This window comes from Mugil cephalus, chromosome 10 (assembly GCF_022458985.1).
Source record: "Mugil cephalus isolate CIBA_MC_2020 chromosome 10, CIBA_Mcephalus_1.1, whole genome shotgun sequence".
NCBI classification, from domain to species: domain Eukaryota; kingdom Metazoa; phylum Chordata; class Actinopteri; order Mugiliformes; family Mugilidae; genus Mugil; species Mugil cephalus.
Window position 1 is genome coordinate 22,403,344 of NC_061779.1, and position 18,388 is coordinate 22,421,731.

The 18,388-nt window shown below is 42.1% G+C and overlaps 3 protein-coding genes across 5 annotated transcripts in view; 2 read left to right on the top strand and 1 right to left on the bottom strand.

Annotated features, from left to right (window-relative positions):
• The first annotated feature begins 14 nt into the window (after positions 1-14).
• Positions 15-3,793, top strand: si:dkey-10o6.2 (uncharacterized protein LOC100124608 homolog). 2 transcript variants are annotated; one of them, XM_047595506.1, is made up of 7 exons: positions 15-288; positions 390-514; positions 596-683; positions 1,254-1,410; positions 1,750-1,892; positions 2,052-2,162; positions 2,875-3,793. In XM_047595506.1, the coding sequence occupies exons 1-7, from the start codon at positions 136-138 to the stop codon at positions 3,052-3,054; spliced, it is 957 nt and encodes a 318-aa protein (XP_047451462.1). In that variant the 5' UTR covers positions 15-135; the 3' UTR covers positions 3,055-3,793. The 2 variants fall into 2 exon arrangements, with proteins under 2 accessions (XP_047451462.1, XP_047451463.1); XM_047595507.1 differs by having other exon boundaries at positions 596-662.
• On the bottom strand, positions 3,256-10,103 carry nucb2b (nucleobindin 2b). Of its 2 annotated transcripts, none has more exons than XM_047595504.1 (13): positions 9,957-10,103; positions 9,320-9,472; positions 8,600-8,707; positions 8,386-8,518; positions 7,863-7,966; positions 6,679-6,864; positions 6,348-6,438; positions 6,126-6,184; positions 5,943-6,035; positions 5,506-5,595; positions 5,184-5,354; positions 4,725-4,779; positions 3,256-4,303 (listed from the first exon to the last, which is right to left on the bottom strand). In XM_047595504.1, exons 2-13 carry the CDS (start codon positions 9,452-9,454, stop codon positions 4,200-4,202), a joined length of 1,329 nt encoding a protein of 442 aa, XP_047451460.1. In that variant the 5' UTR covers positions 9,455-9,472; positions 9,957-10,103; the 3' UTR covers positions 3,256-4,199. The 2 variants fall into 2 exon arrangements, with proteins under 2 accessions (XP_047451460.1, XP_047451461.1); XM_047595505.1 differs by having other exon boundaries at positions 9,975-10,101.
• Positions 10,104-11,442: 1,339 nt separating this feature from the next.
• pik3c2a (phosphatidylinositol-4-phosphate 3-kinase, catalytic subunit type 2 alpha) overlaps positions 11,443-18,388 on the top strand; it is a 39,779-nt gene continuing 32,833 nt past the window's right edge. The window contains exons 1-2 of the mRNA XM_047596568.1: positions 11,443-11,566; positions 14,901-16,146. Coding sequence (XP_047452524.1) covers positions 14,983-16,146 — 1,164 coding nt within the window. The 5' untranslated portion in view covers positions 11,443-11,566; positions 14,901-14,982. The remainder of the gene's footprint in view (positions 11,567-14,900; positions 16,147-18,388) is intronic.

An 18,388-nucleotide genomic window follows, 5' to 3' on the forward strand; every position in this document is an offset into this window, starting at 1 on the left:
ATTGGCTGGTTTATGTCACATGACCGACACACCAGAGTAGCGGCCACTACTAGTTAGTTTGGTTAAAACCTCTGAGTGGGCGAGGTTGTGTTAAAGCCTTAAAGTTGGCATTTGGACACGTGCTTTTGATTAAAAATGAGCATCCCAGTGGTGGACTTTGGTGCCTACAGACTGGATGAGAAGGGTACTACCGAAGAACATCTGCACGAGCTGGGCAAAGCACTGAAAGCAGCCTTTACAGAAGTTGGTTTCGTTTTCCTGAAGAACTCTGGGATTACTCAGGAGGAGGTGAAATCAGTCTTTTAAAGCCCTCTCTTTTTACTGAGTTTGTGCCCAATTTGGCACAAACTCACAAACTTGGAGATGTGTCCTTTCTTCTGTTTGGCCAGGTGGACCGTGTTATGGACATATCGAAGAAATTCTTCCTGCAGCCAGAAGAACTGAAACGGCCCTTCTGCAGGAGCAGCTTCACCAACAGCCCTAACCACGGCTGGGTGTCACTGGAGACTGAGCGGTAGGAATCACAACACAACAGCAGGAATCATGTCTGCACGACAGTCGCAACTGGTTTTAAATTCTGCTACATTTCTCTCAGGTTGAATCCACTTCGACCTGGGGACCTGAAGGAGGCATTCAACACTGCGTCTCTTGATCCTGACATAGTAACGAACACGTTTGAATATGTACCGTTCATATATTTTCTAGTTAAGGATTTCTTTGTTAAGTTGCATAACTAGCTCAACTGACCGCGGTCATGTGAATCGATCACGTGACCTGGAAGCTATTGAGCGAAAATGCCAATATTTACATATAAAAAATATTTAGAGATTTAAAATCCAAAAGCGAGGGGTATATCTCATGCAGCCAATGGAGTAACATGATCCCACACTGATTTTGAGCCAACAGATCAATGTTTTACTCTGTAGCTCTGGGAAGATGGAACCGAGTAACAAATAGTTCACGCCCCCTCTGGGAAACAAACCAGCGGTAAATACACCAAATTCACTAGATTCCAAACTGATCAAGTATCTGTGGGATGATCCACAGAGGTCCCTCCCCTCAACCCACTGGACCCAATGACCTCCCCCAACAACATTCTGTTATCAGACACCACAGGACACGCTCAGAAGGCCTGTGTTCGTTCTTTGATAAGTCACAACTTTTTTGGAGGATCAGTGGAGACCTACATATTACTAAGTCATAATGTTATATGGGTATAGGCATTAGTCAGGCTCTGTTCTTTTCTCTGCTAGAAATGGCCATCATCGGGTGATGTGGCAGGTTTCCAGGAGATCCAGACGTCGTTCTTCCTGCGCTGCAGAGAGCTGAGTCTTCGGGTGCTGAGGGTGATGGCCCTCGGTCTGGGTCTGGACCCAGAGGTGTTCTTGAGTGCTCACCGTTTAATAGGAAGTATGATCATAGCTTTCATAGCTCTTATAGTGCAGTGGTATAAAATCAGTGTTGCTGGGGTTCAGGCCGCATGCCCTTTGTTAATAGTTCATTAATCTTAGACATTTTGAACTGTCCAGTCTTTAATTTTTTTTTTTTAAAGGATTCCTTCACACGAAAAATGACAAAACATCCTACAAAATTATAGAAAAAAAACAAACATCAATAAAATCATAAAGAAATATATTTTATAAAACCTTGAGTCAGACAAGGCTTCAAAATACTCATGCAATAGGTAACAAATAAGTTTTGTGTGCAGCTTAAGAGTTAAAGAAAACTGTGCTGCTGTGTCTCTTGTAGCCGATGAGAACGGCACAACTCTGCGGTCTCTCTACTACCCACTAGTGAACAGTGAGAAGGCAAAGGAAGGCCAGCTGCGCTGTGGAGAGCATTCAGACTACGGCAGCATCACTCTGTTGTTCCAGAGCTCTGAAGGTCTGCAGGTAACACCACCTCTGTGCTCACCATTGTGACATATTCTCAACAGGTGCTTGATACTTGGATTAATTGTAGGAGTAATATAACACTTGAGCTGTATTTATTTCTTACTACAGCTTCATTTATTTATTTTTTTTACTTCAGCTTAATTTTAAATCTTTCAGGTCCGTACACGCTCAGGCGAATTCATCTGTGCCCCCGTTATCCCCGGTGCCGTCCTCATCAACATTGCTGACCTGATGCAGCGCTGGACTGGTGATTACTTGGTCTCTGTGGTAAGTTACAATACTTAAAAAATAAAATAAAAAATAAAATAAATTCACCTTTCATGATGAGGTCATGAAGTATTGCTTAAAAAAAAAAAAAGGACGGGAATGTTTGCACATCAAACAATCAGAACAACTTATTACATTCTCTCTGTACAAGTCTCCGCTATTGTATTTTGAAGATGTCTGTTTGTGAAACATCTACCAATACGTGTAAATGGAAAAGTGACTTACCACATAGTTTATTCTTCCACATTTGTGTGTGTGCATGTGTGATAGAGACAGAGGAGGTGAGTTCAGGACACAGAGATCTCCAGTTGAATTACCACCATTCTGAACATTAAAATATTCATGAAGGGGGATTTAGGACATGACTGTTGTATGGAACGCCTTTATTTTCACTAGTGTTAGTATTTTCACTAATGGCCCGTCACATGAGTGAAAGACTAAGTATGTTTTAAATTCATGCCTTGATTTTAATCCTGGAAAATAATGCCTGAAGCTTGTGTAAAATAGTGATTAAAAATGTATATTTACAACTGATTGTTAGAGAAATGGTGATTTGTGCTGGTGGAAAGGAGTTAAAATACTACATGCATATACTTTGCACCAATCTTAATTCTCCTGTTATTGGATAACATAACGAATACAATAAGTACAGCTTCCCTGGAACATGGAAAAGAAAAGATCACGGTGTACGATGTTGTTCTTTTCTCCTCAGCTCCACAGGGTTTTGCTGCCCCCTGTTGGAGACTCCAGCACACGTCAGTCTCTGGCTTTCTTCGTCCAGCCAGATGATGCGGCTCTGATCACCTGCTATGACGGCTCAAACAAATACCCTCCTGTGACAGCAGGCGCATACCTGACGGAGCGCTTCAACGACTCCTACGGAAGAACCTGAATCCACTCCCATCAGCTTGTTCGCCACCAGACCTATCCGCCCTGATTAGCTCACTATACTTTTCAGGGTTTTTAATCATGCTTTTGTCACTTAAGGTCACACGTGCTTTTAAATGTTCAAAGGTGATTTGAATATGTGTTTTCATGATAATAAATGAGCCAATGTGTATGATTATTATTATTTTTTGTAAATGACACAAACTTGCAAGTTCATTCACTTTACTGTCAACATTCAGACCTTGAACAACATTTCGGTGCCTACATTACACAGGACATTGGTTGGATACTGTTTGTTTTAAAGGGACATGAACGAAATTAGACTGGCAGGCAGGTACATCGGGATCCAGAGTTGTTTTTGTAAGAGGCATAAAAATAATTGATGAATCAACCAATAAATGAATGAAAATCAATAAATAAATGGACAGTACTTTAAATTAAAAGATGGATCACATAGACACACAAAGCATACACAAACACAAATCACTTTAAAATTCACACAGCTCTCACTCTAACACCAGCAAAATTAAAAATAAAAATACTAAGAGATTTAAATATGTGTAACTTCATGTGATAATTCCATCCTGCAATCCTCTGACATAGCTTATACTGAAGGAAAATGCATTTTATGGGATTATAAAACTTCTTAATGTAAATGTGATTGCATCACTTCTGAAGCTACTCTTCTGACATTATTTTTTTCTGTCTCTCTTAATCATAAAAATAAATACATTTTCAGAGTATTTCCTGTTGAAGACGATAATCTACAGTGTGCACAAAACAAGACATTCAGTTATCAGGCCAGCAGCCCTCCCCATTCCACCTCAGAGAACTTCCCACGGAGAACAGAGTCCTTGTTGTGACAAAAGATCAAAAGGACAAAAAAAAAAAAACAAAAGGGCTGATTGTCCACGTAGAAAACTGGACCGGCTCCACATTTCAAGTCTTGCTCACTCAGCTGATTTGGCCCATAAATGGAAGGGCGTCATTGGCACTAAGTCTGAAGCATGAAATCAGAGTTTGTTTTTTTTAATGTTTACACATACTAGATATGTGCTTGGAAAATCCTAAACAACGCAAAAATTCAATCATTAGAATGTAAACGCACACGCACATCCACTCATACAGCACACAGAGGGGCGAGGTCTGCTAAGAGTGACCTAGCACTGGTACGTCTTGCTGCTGGTGACCAGGGGGCAGTGGTTGACTGTTTGCTGGTACGACTGGTGCTGGTTCGCCTCCAGGTACAGGAGCTGCAAAAGAGAGACATATGGAAAGGCATTGGCTCAAAATAAGAGACAAGAGGATTTTGAGCGTGAACAGTGATAAATTATAAACCTGTCATTGTACACTTGAAAAATAAATGTGGAGAAAAAAAATCCCATTTGTGCATTCATAAAAAAGAACTGCATTTTGACATGTGTCCATTCACATTCAGGAATTAGGATACTGACAGTGCATTTGTACTCATAAATTCTGTAGTGTGGGAAATTTAGTATATTCTAGTATTAAGAGTTACAGTATCTATAACTCCCATCTTAATAAACAGGTCTACGAGAAATCTTGGAAAAGGGGACATTCTTATTTGAATTCCTCATGAAAGAGGAATACTAAGTGGCTCAGTCCTGTTTTTCTTATTTAAATTGAAATTAATCACTGAAACTTTATACTTACGATTTCCAACAGTTTTCGCATTATCAGCTTTCAACCTCTCCATTTCTTCCATTGCCTGAGTAGAGAAAGAAGGACAGAAAATATTACAGCGACATAGGAGCTGGGAGCTCTGCTCAGTTTATTATAACATCTAAATATCTCACAAGCTGTAAGCAACTTTATTTGTCATGAGCCACGATAAAAAATAGCTTAATCTCTGTTCTGTTTGTTTTGACCAGCCCACTTCTTATCAAACTTGGCAGTCGTCACTGGAAGTGAGTGTGTACAGAGTGTACAGAACTATTGCAAGTGGTGCAATAGAACAAGGCAGCCATTGTTTCACAATTCAGCCACTAATTAATTCCATCCACAGAAAAATGACTGATCAGAAATTGAAATATTGATTATGGGATGGATTGCTTTATTGTGAGCATCAGAAACTACTGAGGGAGGAAGTACTTATTTCTGATTGTATTTCACCTGCTTTAGCCCCAACTTCTGAGCATTCAGTTCTTCTTGTTTTCTTTCGAGATCCTCCCTCTGCTTCTGCAGCTCCACTGACTTCTCGTTGATGTCGCTTTCCTCGTTGGCCAGTTGCATTTCGTACTCCCTCAGCTCCTCCTCGGTGTAAAAGGGGTTTTGATCTATGGTCTATGGAGGCAAGAGCTGCATGTGAGCTTGAGTTAAATGACGTAGTGAATGTAATGAATAATAGTTGTACATCTCTGACAATAAAGCCGCTATCCAAGACTAAAATAATAGAGAGTTTGTTGAAGTTTTGACATAATAAACATTGAGGTACCTCCCACTCGTCTTTATCGTTGAAGCCCTCCTTCTTAGTGGCTGCCATGAACTCGCTCAGCGACACGAGTCTGTCCTTATTGGTGTCTACCTGAACATCAACACATGACACAGCTTTGATAACATTTGACTTCCAGATTCATCATTGGCATACCTGCAACAGTTTGCACTGTTTTTCCCATCTGAACAAGTCTGTGTACGTTTGTCACATCATATTGTGGAATGCTGTGTGGATCAATATCAATCCACATCCCACATGGCTGTGTGGATGGATTCCCCTTTAATCCTTTGCTTAAATTAATGGTAATCTTGATGACGTCTCAATGGTAGATGTTAAGGTCTAGACTGAATCTTTTAAGGGATAACTGTGTAACTTCCAGAGCCTGCTCACATCCACCAGCTCTGTATTAATAACAAGGTTTTTCTGTGGGGGCTCACCTCGTTCATAACGTGCTCTCTCATACGCAGCCTCTCTTCCTCCATCTCGACCATGTCATCCTCTTCATTTTCAGGGTTGTACACCTTCTCCAGCTTGAAGAAACACAGCAATTATTCCTCTGAGGCTTCTTTGGTTATATTTTTAAACTATCTGCAGAGCTAGATATAAGAATAAATAATTACCTCTTTAGTGAAGAGAGCTTCAAGCTCACTCTCATCAAAGAAGCCATCCCCATTGCTGTCTGCAACACAAAACAAATGTCTGGAACTAACATATTGCATCCATATTGGTAGGCTATGAAGCCTGTCACTGCTAGTTGTCATATGTTAAAGATAGATTACACTGCAACTACAGTATATTTAAACTAAACTTATTCTTGGCTAATTGAGACACTTTCTGGTTACCATGCATTTTGAAGAATGTCTTGGGATCAAAGTCCTCTGGGTCCAAACCATCTGCCTCCTGCCATACCTCTTTCAGTTGGTCCTCACTGCCCTGCACACATGCACACACACAAACACAGATGCAGGTGTCAAAACTGATTATTTTTCTTCATTATTCTACTTTACTAGGAGTTTGAATCTTCATTGTGTGGCTTATACACAGTATTATTAAACCTTTCATATACATTTAAATAAAACTAATTCAATTGACAACAGAATAGAGAATTCTTCTTTGTGCTACTGCAGTCTCTATTACCATATTTAATGGACCTCATTACAGTGTGTGTCTTACAGGGTGGTTAATTTTGGGATGGTCGGCATGTTTCTTCTTCATCTCCTCATAGTGCTGCTCTTCCTTCTTGCGGTCTTCCTCGTTCATGTGCTTCAGGCGCTCCCTCCTCTCGTGCTCCTTCATCATCTCGTACTTCTTGAACTCATCGTGGTGGTCCTTGTCAAAGTTCTCCAGGTCTTTGGTGGCCTATGGATTGAAAACAAAACATGAAACAGGAAATGTGTTGCACAGTTTTGTCGACCATACTGGAAGCAATTCATTCAGTCCACCACAACACCTGTAGTTGCACCATAGAGGAAGTATTTATCTGACTGAATTTTAGCCTTAGCTCCTCCAGTATTCTAGACAAGATGTCGGACCAGTTAGCGCCATCGACACCATGCTTTTATGTTAAGCTCATGCAATATAAATAACATGAATTGTAAAGTGTTGGGTACTGACCAAGTACTAATATACCTTCCACCTGCACTACAAAACCAGCGAGCAGCAGCCTTGATCGTAACACTGAGTAATGACCACAAAGTTTACCTCATATTTCAGCAATTTGTTGGCACACTGGTGTATTTGAGTAGTGATAAGAATCTACAACCCGTTGTTTGCATTTGTAAAGCTGAAGCATAAATCATTCTGACTGCTGGTGTTTTAATTGGTACAGTGTTCACTTGAATACTATATACATTTGATTGCCCCCAAAGTAGTTCAGTAAGGTAAAGTAAAGTTCAGTCAAGGCCTGAATCTGTGAATCTGAAACCATCATTTTGGACTGGAACTTGTGGGTAAATTCTGTATTTTACCACGCCCCATGTATTCACTTTTTGTCATTAGTATGAGTATATTACGGTAGACTCACAATCAAAGAAAGCACTCATTTGTCACACATAGTAAATACGTGACATGATACATGTCTGACATACCTGACTAGCTGACAGAGTACATATGTGGGTGGGCTTAAGAAACACGGCTCGGTGTTTGATATTTAGAATTCTATTACGGCACATTCCCACTAATGAAAGCAATTCTAGACGCTCAAGTGTTGTTTACTGTGTATGCCTATGACTGCCATTCAGGTAATACAAGAAACTTCACTAGGCTACACGCAAACAGTGCAGAGGAACATTATCAGCATAAGTAGATGACTTCACTCATCACTGATAACCGTGTGAGGCTGCCATATGCATGTGTACCGATTGGATAAGGTTGTCCAGGTCCTCCACCTCGAATGTGTCTGGGTTCATATGGTTGAGGTGTTCAAACTGTTTCAGCAGGGCCTGGTGGTCCACTGCATGTCCTGCACGGAAAGGAGTAATGATTCGTTTTATTTAAATCAGACCAAAGGTTTCATGAATTGAAACAAAGAATTCAATTCAAATTTATTGTATTCTGGATAATAGAGAATTATTCAAGAATTTCGTCATTTAATTAAATGCTGGCAACTAAATAAATATAAATGCGTTTCTGTTTTTAAAAGCTTGTAAGCCATGACTTGAACTCGTATTCTTAATCTTTCATGCAGTAGTTCCTACTACAGAGCAGAAGTCACTGTTACATGAAGTGAACAGAGTATTACACCAATTTATTGTGCAACATCCTGTCGGGTGGTCATCCCCATTTGATGATGACCCAACTGCTGACTTGTGTTCCACAACTCACACTGTACTGTGCACACGTCCCTCAGTGTCTCGTCAGTATGACATGCCAGATACTCACCATTTCCTTCCTGAATGTCATGTTTGGCTTTGATGAGCATCCTCAGTCTGTTCATCTCCTCCCTCTTCAGCTCATCCAGCTTAGTCCGAAAATTGTGGTGGACAAAGTCCAACTCTTTGGAAAGTTTGCCTTGCTGCGAGCAGAATGTCAACACACTAGAGTCATTGAAAGTGCACATGTTACAAAATGGGCAGCTTTGTAGTGTAATATGTACCTTGATGTCGTCCATATTGGTGTTTTTTAGCTTTTCTCTAAAGTGTGGATCTTTCTCGAGGTACTCAATGACTTCTCTGAGGTAGCGGTCATAATGCAGCCCGGTATCCTGAAAGATACAGCCATTTAACAAAAACACACGATCGACTGGTTAATGTCTACCATTAACTAGGGTCATTAATGAAAACTATTTACTTAGCCCTTGCTAATGCTGCCGTTGTTTGTATATCCTTTGGCCTTTTACCCACAAATGAAACAGCTCAGTTTGAGATGCTGGAGGCCCACACAGTTTCGCTGTTTTGATGACTCATATGTTTATAGGGAACATAGAACGAAAAATCATCTAACTGATTTTGAACTTGAATACACATCAACAATGTGTCTACACATGTGGACTTGGATGTCTTCATTTCTTTCATTTGTTCATCAGTCAGAAAGAGTGGGTCTAAACAAGCCATTCAGGTTTGTAGCATATGTCACCATAAGAGGACAGGCCATGCCCCCAGGTGGTTAAACATGTTAAGTCTAACTCGTTATCAGCTGTATTTGTTCTCATGCCTCATTGTCACCGGTGTAACCATGGCCAGGGAAACATGTTTGAGAAGCAGCAGCTTATTTTCGCTCAAAGCTACGAGAGAGAGAGCATATTACACGTCTTAAAAAGGCGTTTAATACAGAATCTTAAACTGTGATGTTCTTGCATAGGGTCCGTCTGACTCACAGCGCTCTTGGGTGGCTCCAGTTCCTCCGCCTCAGGCTTCTTTTGGGCCTTGTCCACACTGATAGGCACTGACTGGATACACAGCCATAAACTCAGCAGGACCAGCCCACATTGGGCTGAGCCTTTACTCCTCATCGTCTGGTTGGGTGAGGGCTACAGACACAAAAACACACAAAACTGATATTAATAGTGTTGTGTATATTGTGGCAAATCTATGGCAAACAGCATCCACAGCCAATACAGGGCGGACAGGTGCTTTATCCTTGTTAAGACAACACCCTCAATTTGTACAAGTACTGCAAAAGGGATAACAGCTCCACCTGAAAACAGTATGGGGATGAGGTTATGCAAATTAGTCCTAATCTCACAACCAACCACTTGACAAGTGCTATGCAACACACGTGCTGGGTGGATAAAGACTCCTAAAGTAGGCTTTGCTGTAAAATACTTCCTCTGCCTTATAACTTGAAGCCTGTAACAGAGTGATGACGGACCAAGTGTTAAAGAGCAGGTTGCTTTGTGGTGCTCGCATGGTGGCTAATTCAATGTCCCACAGATGTAGAAAAGCCACAAAACTAGGCTCATTTTTCAAGTAAATTTCCTTAATAAATTACAGTTTGTGCAAAACAACACTTACTTGTAGAGTATCGCTTACTTTGAGCCCCTCTCTTTACTCTTCGAAGATGCTTTCACCGTTTAGTGATCCTCAGCGTGCCTGAGCCTCACCGGACGGACCTTGTTTATAGCTGTCATTTGCCTACCACCAACAAGCCTCCTATGACCACAACCTACAGAAAAAGGTTGTGTTCACCATGGTAACGCCCCGCCCCTGACCGCTCTCATTGGACGGAGAGAGTTCACGTTCCGAGTGAAACAGTCGCGTTGAGCGCTGATTGGACGCTGCACCCGTCACTCAGGAAGTATCGACTTCAGACCGTGGATTAAGGTGCGTTGAGTCTAACTGTACGTGGCGTTCAGTCAACCCCCGGTCGAAGGCGGAGTTAATGTTTATATCTAACAAAAAATCTCATCATTCATAATTTAAAACGTGCTCAGTTATATGTTTATATTAACAAAAGCGCAAGGCTGTTAAATTAACCAAGAAGGCAGAAGTTTAAAAATTATTTAAATTGAATCCATCGAATCATATAGGCGGTGGGGTGGTGGGGTGGTGTAGTGGTTGTAGTCAGAAGTCGTTATTGCCTGTGTCACATATGCATTATACAGTATCGCACAGTGAAATTGGGAGGAGCAGACTGTTGACTTGTATCTTGAATGCAATAATTGCACAAATCATAAATGGAGGAATGGCAGCAGAAGAAGAAACAGTTAGGTCTTTCATTTTTACTGAAAGTACCAGCAACACTGTAAAAATACTAAAAGACCTGTGTTCAAAATATTTAGTAAGCAAATTATGTAAAAATGCATGAACTACTTGCAACATTGCACTACCACCACTATTACAAACTAGCATGTAACCAGTAACCCTGACTGTTAAATACATGTAATGAATGTATGAAGTACTTCTATAACAACACATCAGAGCATCTGTGTTATTATAGAGTAATTATGGTATTTTTATTACTTTGGTTAGTGTTTAACATTTCCCTCACGTATGGTAAAGTTAAAATAATCAGTGGCAGAAAATTATTTAAAGGATAGTTGACAGAATTATACATTTGATAAACTGTCAGAAAAAAAAACAGAATTTAAAGTTGCATACCAATAGGAAAAAAAGATACTTGCAAATTGCCTGCAGTGAAACATCTGCTCACAATTCTTTATGTAAACCTAAATGGAAAGTAAAAATATTATTTTAGGTAAAGAATTGCAATCAGCAACTGACTTAAGAAAAAATACAGCAGGAATCAGAAAATGTTCATTACCACCTGTCATTGATACACTAATATGTATTGAATTATGGTGTTACAATGCCAATGCTGACACAATAAACTGCATTTTAAAGTTGACTTGTGATGTTGTAATGCTGACTGATGTACGTTTATGTCCCTCCTGGACGCTCAGAAACGCATTAATTTGGACACCGGCCCCTTTGATCCACACGGTGGCGCTGCTGCCCCGTTTAATCCCACCAGAGGCCAGACGGGAGAGCAGAAAGGCGATGAGACCGTATCCAACCAAAAACTCCAACCAACCACCTCAACAGGAACTGACGTCCCCTCCGTGCAAGTGGATGGAAAAATGCAGCTGCAGGATAAATGGCTCCAAACACCGCACTGCTGAAAGGTGGGAAACAAACCTTTTTTTACAGCACTTGTCCGCATGTAAAAGTTTTAGCTCATAGTTGTCTGAAATTAGCTGTTGCGACTTCGTGCCGTCCGACCATTTCCCGTTTGAAAAAAGCTGCATTTCTTCCTTGTTGTGGATAGTTGGCAGCACCAAAGCACTTAGTTGCCGGAGTACTTTTAAATTATTAAATCCGTGTCCCTCACAGTAGGCAGTAGCCGTGTTAAGTTGTCGGTGTTTGGCTAATTTCACTCTGCTTTTGGCTTCTGTGTGCGAATTCTTGATTTACTGTGTGTACAGATTTAGCAGGTTTAGCGGCTAACTTAGCCTCCAACAAAGTCAAAAGTTACAAAAAACCATGAACAAAAGTGCTAAGAAGTGGCACTTGATCGGGCTAACCGGCTTAGTTAGCGAGGTTAGTCTCCTACAGTCGTTAAAAGTCTCACATATCTAATTTAAACATCGAGTTAGTTCCTATTTTAAGATGCGCCTAGAAACCACTAAAGGTTTGTGACTTGTTGACAATACGCGACACATCATTTGTTGTCAGGTGGGCATCAGCCGAAAGCTTAGCCGAGCCCTACACACGTATCACGTAAACTCGTTAAAAAATAAAAGTTGTGTTAGCAAATCGACTGAATTGCTGGGATAGCACAGTGTGTACCGCACCGTAGCGCTGAGACCAAGATTGAAGCAAGCTAACCACACTTGTTAGCTACACGCAGTGGTTTCCCCGAAGTTATTCTAGTAAAAGTCAAAGTTAGCAGAAACCATGAGCATCGTATACCCCGAGTGACTAGTCACTAGTCCTCTTCACGTACAGACCGAGCTGTCTCTGCCCTGAACACAGCGACAATTCAAACCGAATGGCCGCTGCTTGTGTCTGCAAATGTGTTCAGGCAAAGGACTTACAGTTTATTAGGTCACTTTACATACATGTGTTATGGTTGATATGTGAGTTAACCACAGTTGCTGCACAGTTTGCTGTACAATATTCTGGCTAACGCCTTCAACATTTGAGACGTCAGCTTCCTGCAACACAGCCCCGTTAGTGTTTTTGTTTTGTTTTATTGACTCAATGCTCTGCATAGCTTCTTCACTGGTCATAGATGAGAAAAACAGAAAGAGTGCTTGCTGCGACTTTAGAGACACAGAACACATCTTGAAAATCTGTAAATCAGACCTGGTTACTTATTTTCCTTTTTAAAGATGCTGTGCTGTACTTTGGTCAGCTGCACAGTGTACTGCTAACATCTGCACTTTTGACAAGTTACTGGTTGGAAAACGTTCTAAGCGTCTGTCTGAATTCTGTGTGAGTGCAACCTCCGATCAGGCAGGGCTTTGAGATTCGAAAGGTACCAAATAAGTCCAGATTTTGTTTGGAAAATGAATGCTTTTGATGGTACAGTTATGGAAAAAAAAGGTTGAATGTTTTTTAAATGTCTGTGAATAAATAATAATAATAATATATAAAAAAAAAAACAAGCGTATGAAGTACATGCAATATGTGATAGCGACTTGAAGGCCAAATTCAGTTAAAATGGCACTTATTGAACTAATATTGGGTTGGTGGGTTTGCTACAACGTCGGATAAAATAACTGAAAATTCACCAGCCTCAGCCAATGTGATTTTTCTGTCTTTAAGCCTTTTCAGGGCTGTTGTCGTCTGAATACTTAAACGGTACTAATGCCATGCTCAAATGTCAAATTAAAGTCTTAAAGGCTTGAGGAGCTGCCATCCTTTGCCACAGAGAGGGGGGACAGAGTATGCAGTATTTGTCTTGGCCTTTTAAGTGGCCTTTTATGACAATTTTTATGTCCCTCTTTGCTGTATAAGGGCTTCGAGCATATGGCGATATTGACTCAGGATCCTTTGTATTTGCAAAGGTTTTCGTCGGTTTAGTGTAATTTTGTGATTTGATCCATTATCCTTTACTCGGTTGGACTATGGGATAGATCTTACCAATTTGCAATGGTTTACAGTGCGCTAAGGTTGAGAATACTAAGGCTTAAGAAGGCTTTCTCAGATAGGCCCAGTGTTTACACAAAGAATCAGGAAGTAGCTACTGTTTCGGTTAACTGGGTTCAGTGTGTTAACGTTGACATTTAGAAGTTAATGGGTTCTCCTCATTTGGTTTATGCCTTTAAATACTTGGCTGCAGTCTGTTAGTGTGTTTACTGTGTGTGCAAGAGTAGTGATAGTCAGGTAAACTTTCAGAGCGCTGGGTTGAAATCGTGACACAGAAGATGAAGAGTGTGCTTTAAACATGCCTTTAGTTCCCCCAAGTTGTTTTCGTGTCACAGTTGGCAAGTTCCACTGGTCAAATGCTCAATGAGTGCAGCCACACTGTCACTGCCTGCTGGTGTTCGCACAGCTGATAAGACAATCTTGGGCCATGGCGCTAACATAATGGTAACAGAGGGAGAGAAAGCCCGAGGAAGAGAGCTACCCATCGGGCTGTTTAGCATGCCAAATTCCTCAGCTGCACAATAGTGCTAGGCTAGCCTGAGCCCCAGCACAGCCAGCCTTCTCCACCACAATGGGAGGGGAAGCTCAGGAGAGGCCAGTGACGCCTGGGGAGAGAAGGAACTCACTCAACCCTGGGGCTGTGATCGTCCGATGAATGGTTGCTTTGAGTAGGCGCCTTGTCATTTTAGGATCACAAAACAGTCTTTGCTGCTGATGTTTTTCTGATGTTATAGTCGTGGGATACTCTTGGCTCCACTCTGGTGTTGTAGGCTTACCATAAATAGTTTGCATGGTTCAAAAATGGAAGATTCCATTGTTTGGGGGCATGATTTTGAGATGATGATGATGATGATGATGAGACTTGGGTTATGTTTTCCTGCACCTTAAGTTAACTCCGTGTTGATAAAAGGGGTGAGTCATATATGTCCCCTCCTTGTGCAATTGTTTGATTTAGTCGTTTTATTTTTGGTATGTGGTCAGTCGGCCTGCTCGGTTAAACACGTGACCTCAAGGGTGCGCAACATGAAAGTAAACAAATAAAGGAGCACTCGCTATAAATGCTGGTAATGCTGGTGATGTATCGTCAGCTATGTGACCTAAATTGATGCCCTTGACCCCAAGCAGGCACATGTAATTATTGACTTTGTATATGTCACAAATCAATAAGTCAGTTATTCAATAAGCAATCAAAGTATGCCTAGAGCAACGAGCTCTAGAGAAACTTCTTTGTTATCGCTTTGGCCCCTTGGGTGACTAATTGCACGTCTGATGTAATAATCTTTTACTCTGTCTTAATAACTCTGACTTTATTTCATCAGCTCTTGATGCAAATCATTCAAAATGTTGTTTTGCTTTTTCTTCCAGGTGTTTAAAGCCTTGTGTCACAACTCTTTGGGCCACACTGACTTAAAAACCGTTGTACTTATGGCACCTTCCACTTGACAAAATGGCCCAGATATCAAGTGGTAATGGGTTCAAGCTGGATGTCCCTCAGGCAAAGGGGGTCGTGGGTAAAGAGGAAGCCCTGCGCATGGAAGAAGAGGCCTTGGCAAAATTGAGAAGGGACAAGAGACACACTTTTTCAACTTCACCATCCTCATCTCCCTCTGGGGCGTCTTTATCCTCTTCAAAACCAAAACCATCTAAATCTACCACTACTGCTCCTCAACCTGCTCCCTCAGCTAACAGATCAGACAAGGACCTCATTGTCTTCCCAGAGACCAAGAAACAGGCAGAGCAGGACAAGTTCAGGGATATTGATGTGGACAAGCTCACCAATGAAGAACTTGAAAGGCTCCTACTTGATGAAAACTTTGGGGCCGACAGCAAAGTGTCCCGCCCCTCGTCTCTGCTGGGGTTCAACCTGAGCGCCTCGTACCCTGGAGGCCATGCCTGTAGCTCCTCTCCTTTCCAGAGCAGCCAGTGGTCGTCAGTTCTGTCCACCCCGTCTAGTTCCAGTGTCTCCACTCCAACCCATCAGCCGGCCCCCATGTTTCCCTCTGCTCCATTTCCCAAACCAGGCACATTTCAGAATGGTTTCACTCCAGCCATATCGCCATTCATGACCCTGCCGGCGCAGCAGTCGCCGTTCATGCCGTTCACCCCCATCCAGCCTGCTGCCGCCATGGTCTTCCCGCAGCCAACTGTCGACCCGCAGATGGCCAAACTGTTTGACAAGATTGCCAGCACCTCAGAATACTTGAAGAATGGCAGATCGGCCAGCACTGACTTGGATTCCTCTCAAGCAAATCCAGCCACAGCCTCTCTGGCACCCAACCCACCGCCGCAACAACCAGAAGTAACGGAGTCTTCTCGCATCAGCTGCTTTGAGTGGCTGGATCTGGACCCGCTTACAAAGCGTAAAACTGAGAACGAGGAAGCAGCCCTGGCAGCGGGAGGTACTGCGCAGGCACAAGCAGGAGCTCCTGCAGGTGATCCCTGGGACGCTGTGCTCGAGACCGAAGGGAACAGCAGCAGTAGTAGTCGCACCCCCCCACTGGAGGGGAAGGATTCTCCGTCGGGTCGTCCACAGGCCAGGAGGCCATCATCGGGAGCGGCCGTCACTAGGAGTCACTCCCTCAACATCCCAGGGCACAAGCCAAACAATCAGGTAGGAAGAAGGTGTCGTCATTATGAAAATGATGCTGTCAGACATTTAGATGTCAGGACGTCTGCAAAGATTTTTCACATTTCACCTTTTCCTATATCAGCCTTGTTCAATACACAGAGATGTCCTGCACGAATAGTCAATTATTTGCCAAAGAAAGAACAGTTGTACTTATTTTACATCAAATGTTTTTTGTTTTTTTTTGCTGCTTTGTGCGTCTCTATACTGTCAGGTTAATTTCAATTGAATCTGGTCAGTTAGACACAGCTGTTAAACTGAACCATCATGCACCTGAGAGGTAAACAAGCTGCCTCCATGGCTGTGCATTGCATACCTGCAATCACGCACTACAGCATGAATGATAAAATAAAACTCCCAAAACAAATGACCATGAGCAGAGTTTAGCCGATGATGGTAAATCTTCCCGTGCAGCCAAAACAGCCGTCAGCGTCTCGATCGCATCTGAACGTGTGTTCCTCATTCTTTCACCAGAACACGCTAAACATCCTCTTTACGTCTGCTCCCTCCAATTAAGCGTTTGGCTGTGGTGAGCTGCCCACCGTTTCACCCCGCAATTTATCCCCGGCCACATTTTGTGATTAATTTTGCCGCGCCACGCAGGAGGGTTCTCATTTCTTCGAATTCAATATTTAGGGCATTCATTTGGGACAGTGCCGTGGGGCGAGAGGCATGGTGGATGTTGTTGCCTCTACATTTTGTTTCCGTGTCAACTGAGCAACCATCTGTCATTTGGCTGGTGGCTCTGAAACGGAGTGAAGAGACGAGGCCAGCGTTTCGGCGTAGAGCACGACGGTCAGACCGAGGCCTGCCAGACATGTATAAACTTACAATACAACAATACTCACTGGAGTTCTCATTCTATTGTTGCATTGCGTTAACACTAAAAAAAAAAAAATCAGTCTGATTTTCAAGGTCCAAACAAGCACTTCTGTTGGACATTGTGTCCCTTTTTTTTTGCGCGGTTTTCAAGGCGCCCACTTCCTGCTCATTGTGTTTAAATGTGTCATGACCAAACAAATGTCCTCTGTGGCATGTTTCGTACAGCAGGGTGACAATTAGCCTCTCAGCTCTGCACAACCCCTTTATTTCCAAAATCCCCCATTGTTGCGGGAAATCCTGGAAATTTGACACAATGTAAACAAAAATAATTCAAAAACGTTGTGGGAAAAGATCATAAACAAGGGGAGGAAAGAGCAGTCTCAGTATACTGTTCAGGTATTTTTGCAGTCCATGTGTGGGACTGTGCAGACATATACTTTACTTCTCAACACCCAGCTGTTTCTTCCAGGGTTGAAAATTCTCATTTTCCTTGAAAAGATCAAGCGTTGCTTGTTTGCTCTTGGCTGTATGTTATGGCTGGGGTCGAGCGTGTGTTTGTTGGGGAGACTACTGTTTCGTGGAGCTGTTTTTGCCCAGCATTTGTCACATTTGTCTCGTCATACTCTCACTTTCTTATCTGCACGCCTGACGTCTGCAGTCTTTGTGAGGTTTTGATGGTATGTGTGTTAGCTCGCTTCCCATGTCCCATCTGCTTGCCTGGTAGTCGCCGCCCATGTTGTTATAAACATGAACAGGCCTGCACAGGTCCCCTGTGCCCTACAGCAGCAACAGAATGACCCAACACATCACCCTCACTCGCTGTGCTAACTCCAATCTTATTTAGACGTTTAGATGGAGAAGACGTTTTTAATCTTGTGGCATGTCGCACTTTGAGCAACTGTGCTACACCTCTTTTATTTGCTTAACAATAAAGTCTACTAGTAGGTTGTGGGGGAAGGTTTTATTGATATGACGCTGTTGCTTACAATGTACAGCTTGTAAAAATGGCAGTTTGACACAAAAAAAGTATCTTACGGTTACATAAGAACAAGCATACAGAAATTAAAGTACATTTTAAACCACACAGGAGCTACTCAGCCACTGAATACTGAACACAACAAGTGAAAGATGGTCCACAGATGGTTTACAGTGACAACACAGCGCGATGGCCTGACAGCGAAGGGGATGTCCAGGTTTGGCCTGGTTGTGTTAGTCCGGATTAGACAGATATCATTAAGTGGACTATTGTTCAATATATACGAGTTTGAAAAGTGTCATAAAGACTTAATAGTGCATTAACAAAGAAAGTGGTTGAGTCCATTTTAATAGTGTTACAAAAAATAAAACCCAACAACATATAAAAGGCCAACGTGTGGTTAGTGTGAACTTGATTATTATGTTAATA

Bases quoted from the DNA above. Each gene is read 5' to 3' on its own strand.
- nucb2b (XM_047595504.1), bottom strand. From the start codon at position 9,454: ATGAGGAGTAAAGGCTCAGCCCAATGTGGGCTGGTCCTGCTGAGTTTA. The intron at 8,708-9,319 runs GTGAGTCAGACG...TGTATCTTTCAG, and splicing joins TGGAGCCACCCAAGAGCGCT to GATACCGGGCTGCATTATGA. The intron at 6,439-6,678 runs GTAAGACACACA...GCATGTGTGCAG, and splicing joins ATCCCAAAATTAACCACCCT to GGCAGTGAGGACCAACTGAA.
- si:dkey-10o6.2 (XM_047595506.1), top strand. From the start codon at position 136: ATGAGCATCCCAGTGGTGGACTTTGGTGCCTACAGACTGGATGAGAAG. The intron at 1,411-1,749 runs GTATGATCATAG...TGTCTCTTGTAG, and splicing joins TGCTCACCGTTTAATAGGAA to CCGATGAGAACGGCACAACT. The intron at 1,893-2,051 runs GTAACACCACCT...TAAATCTTTCAG, and splicing joins AGAGCTCTGAAGGTCTGCAG to GTCCGTACACGCTCAGGCGA.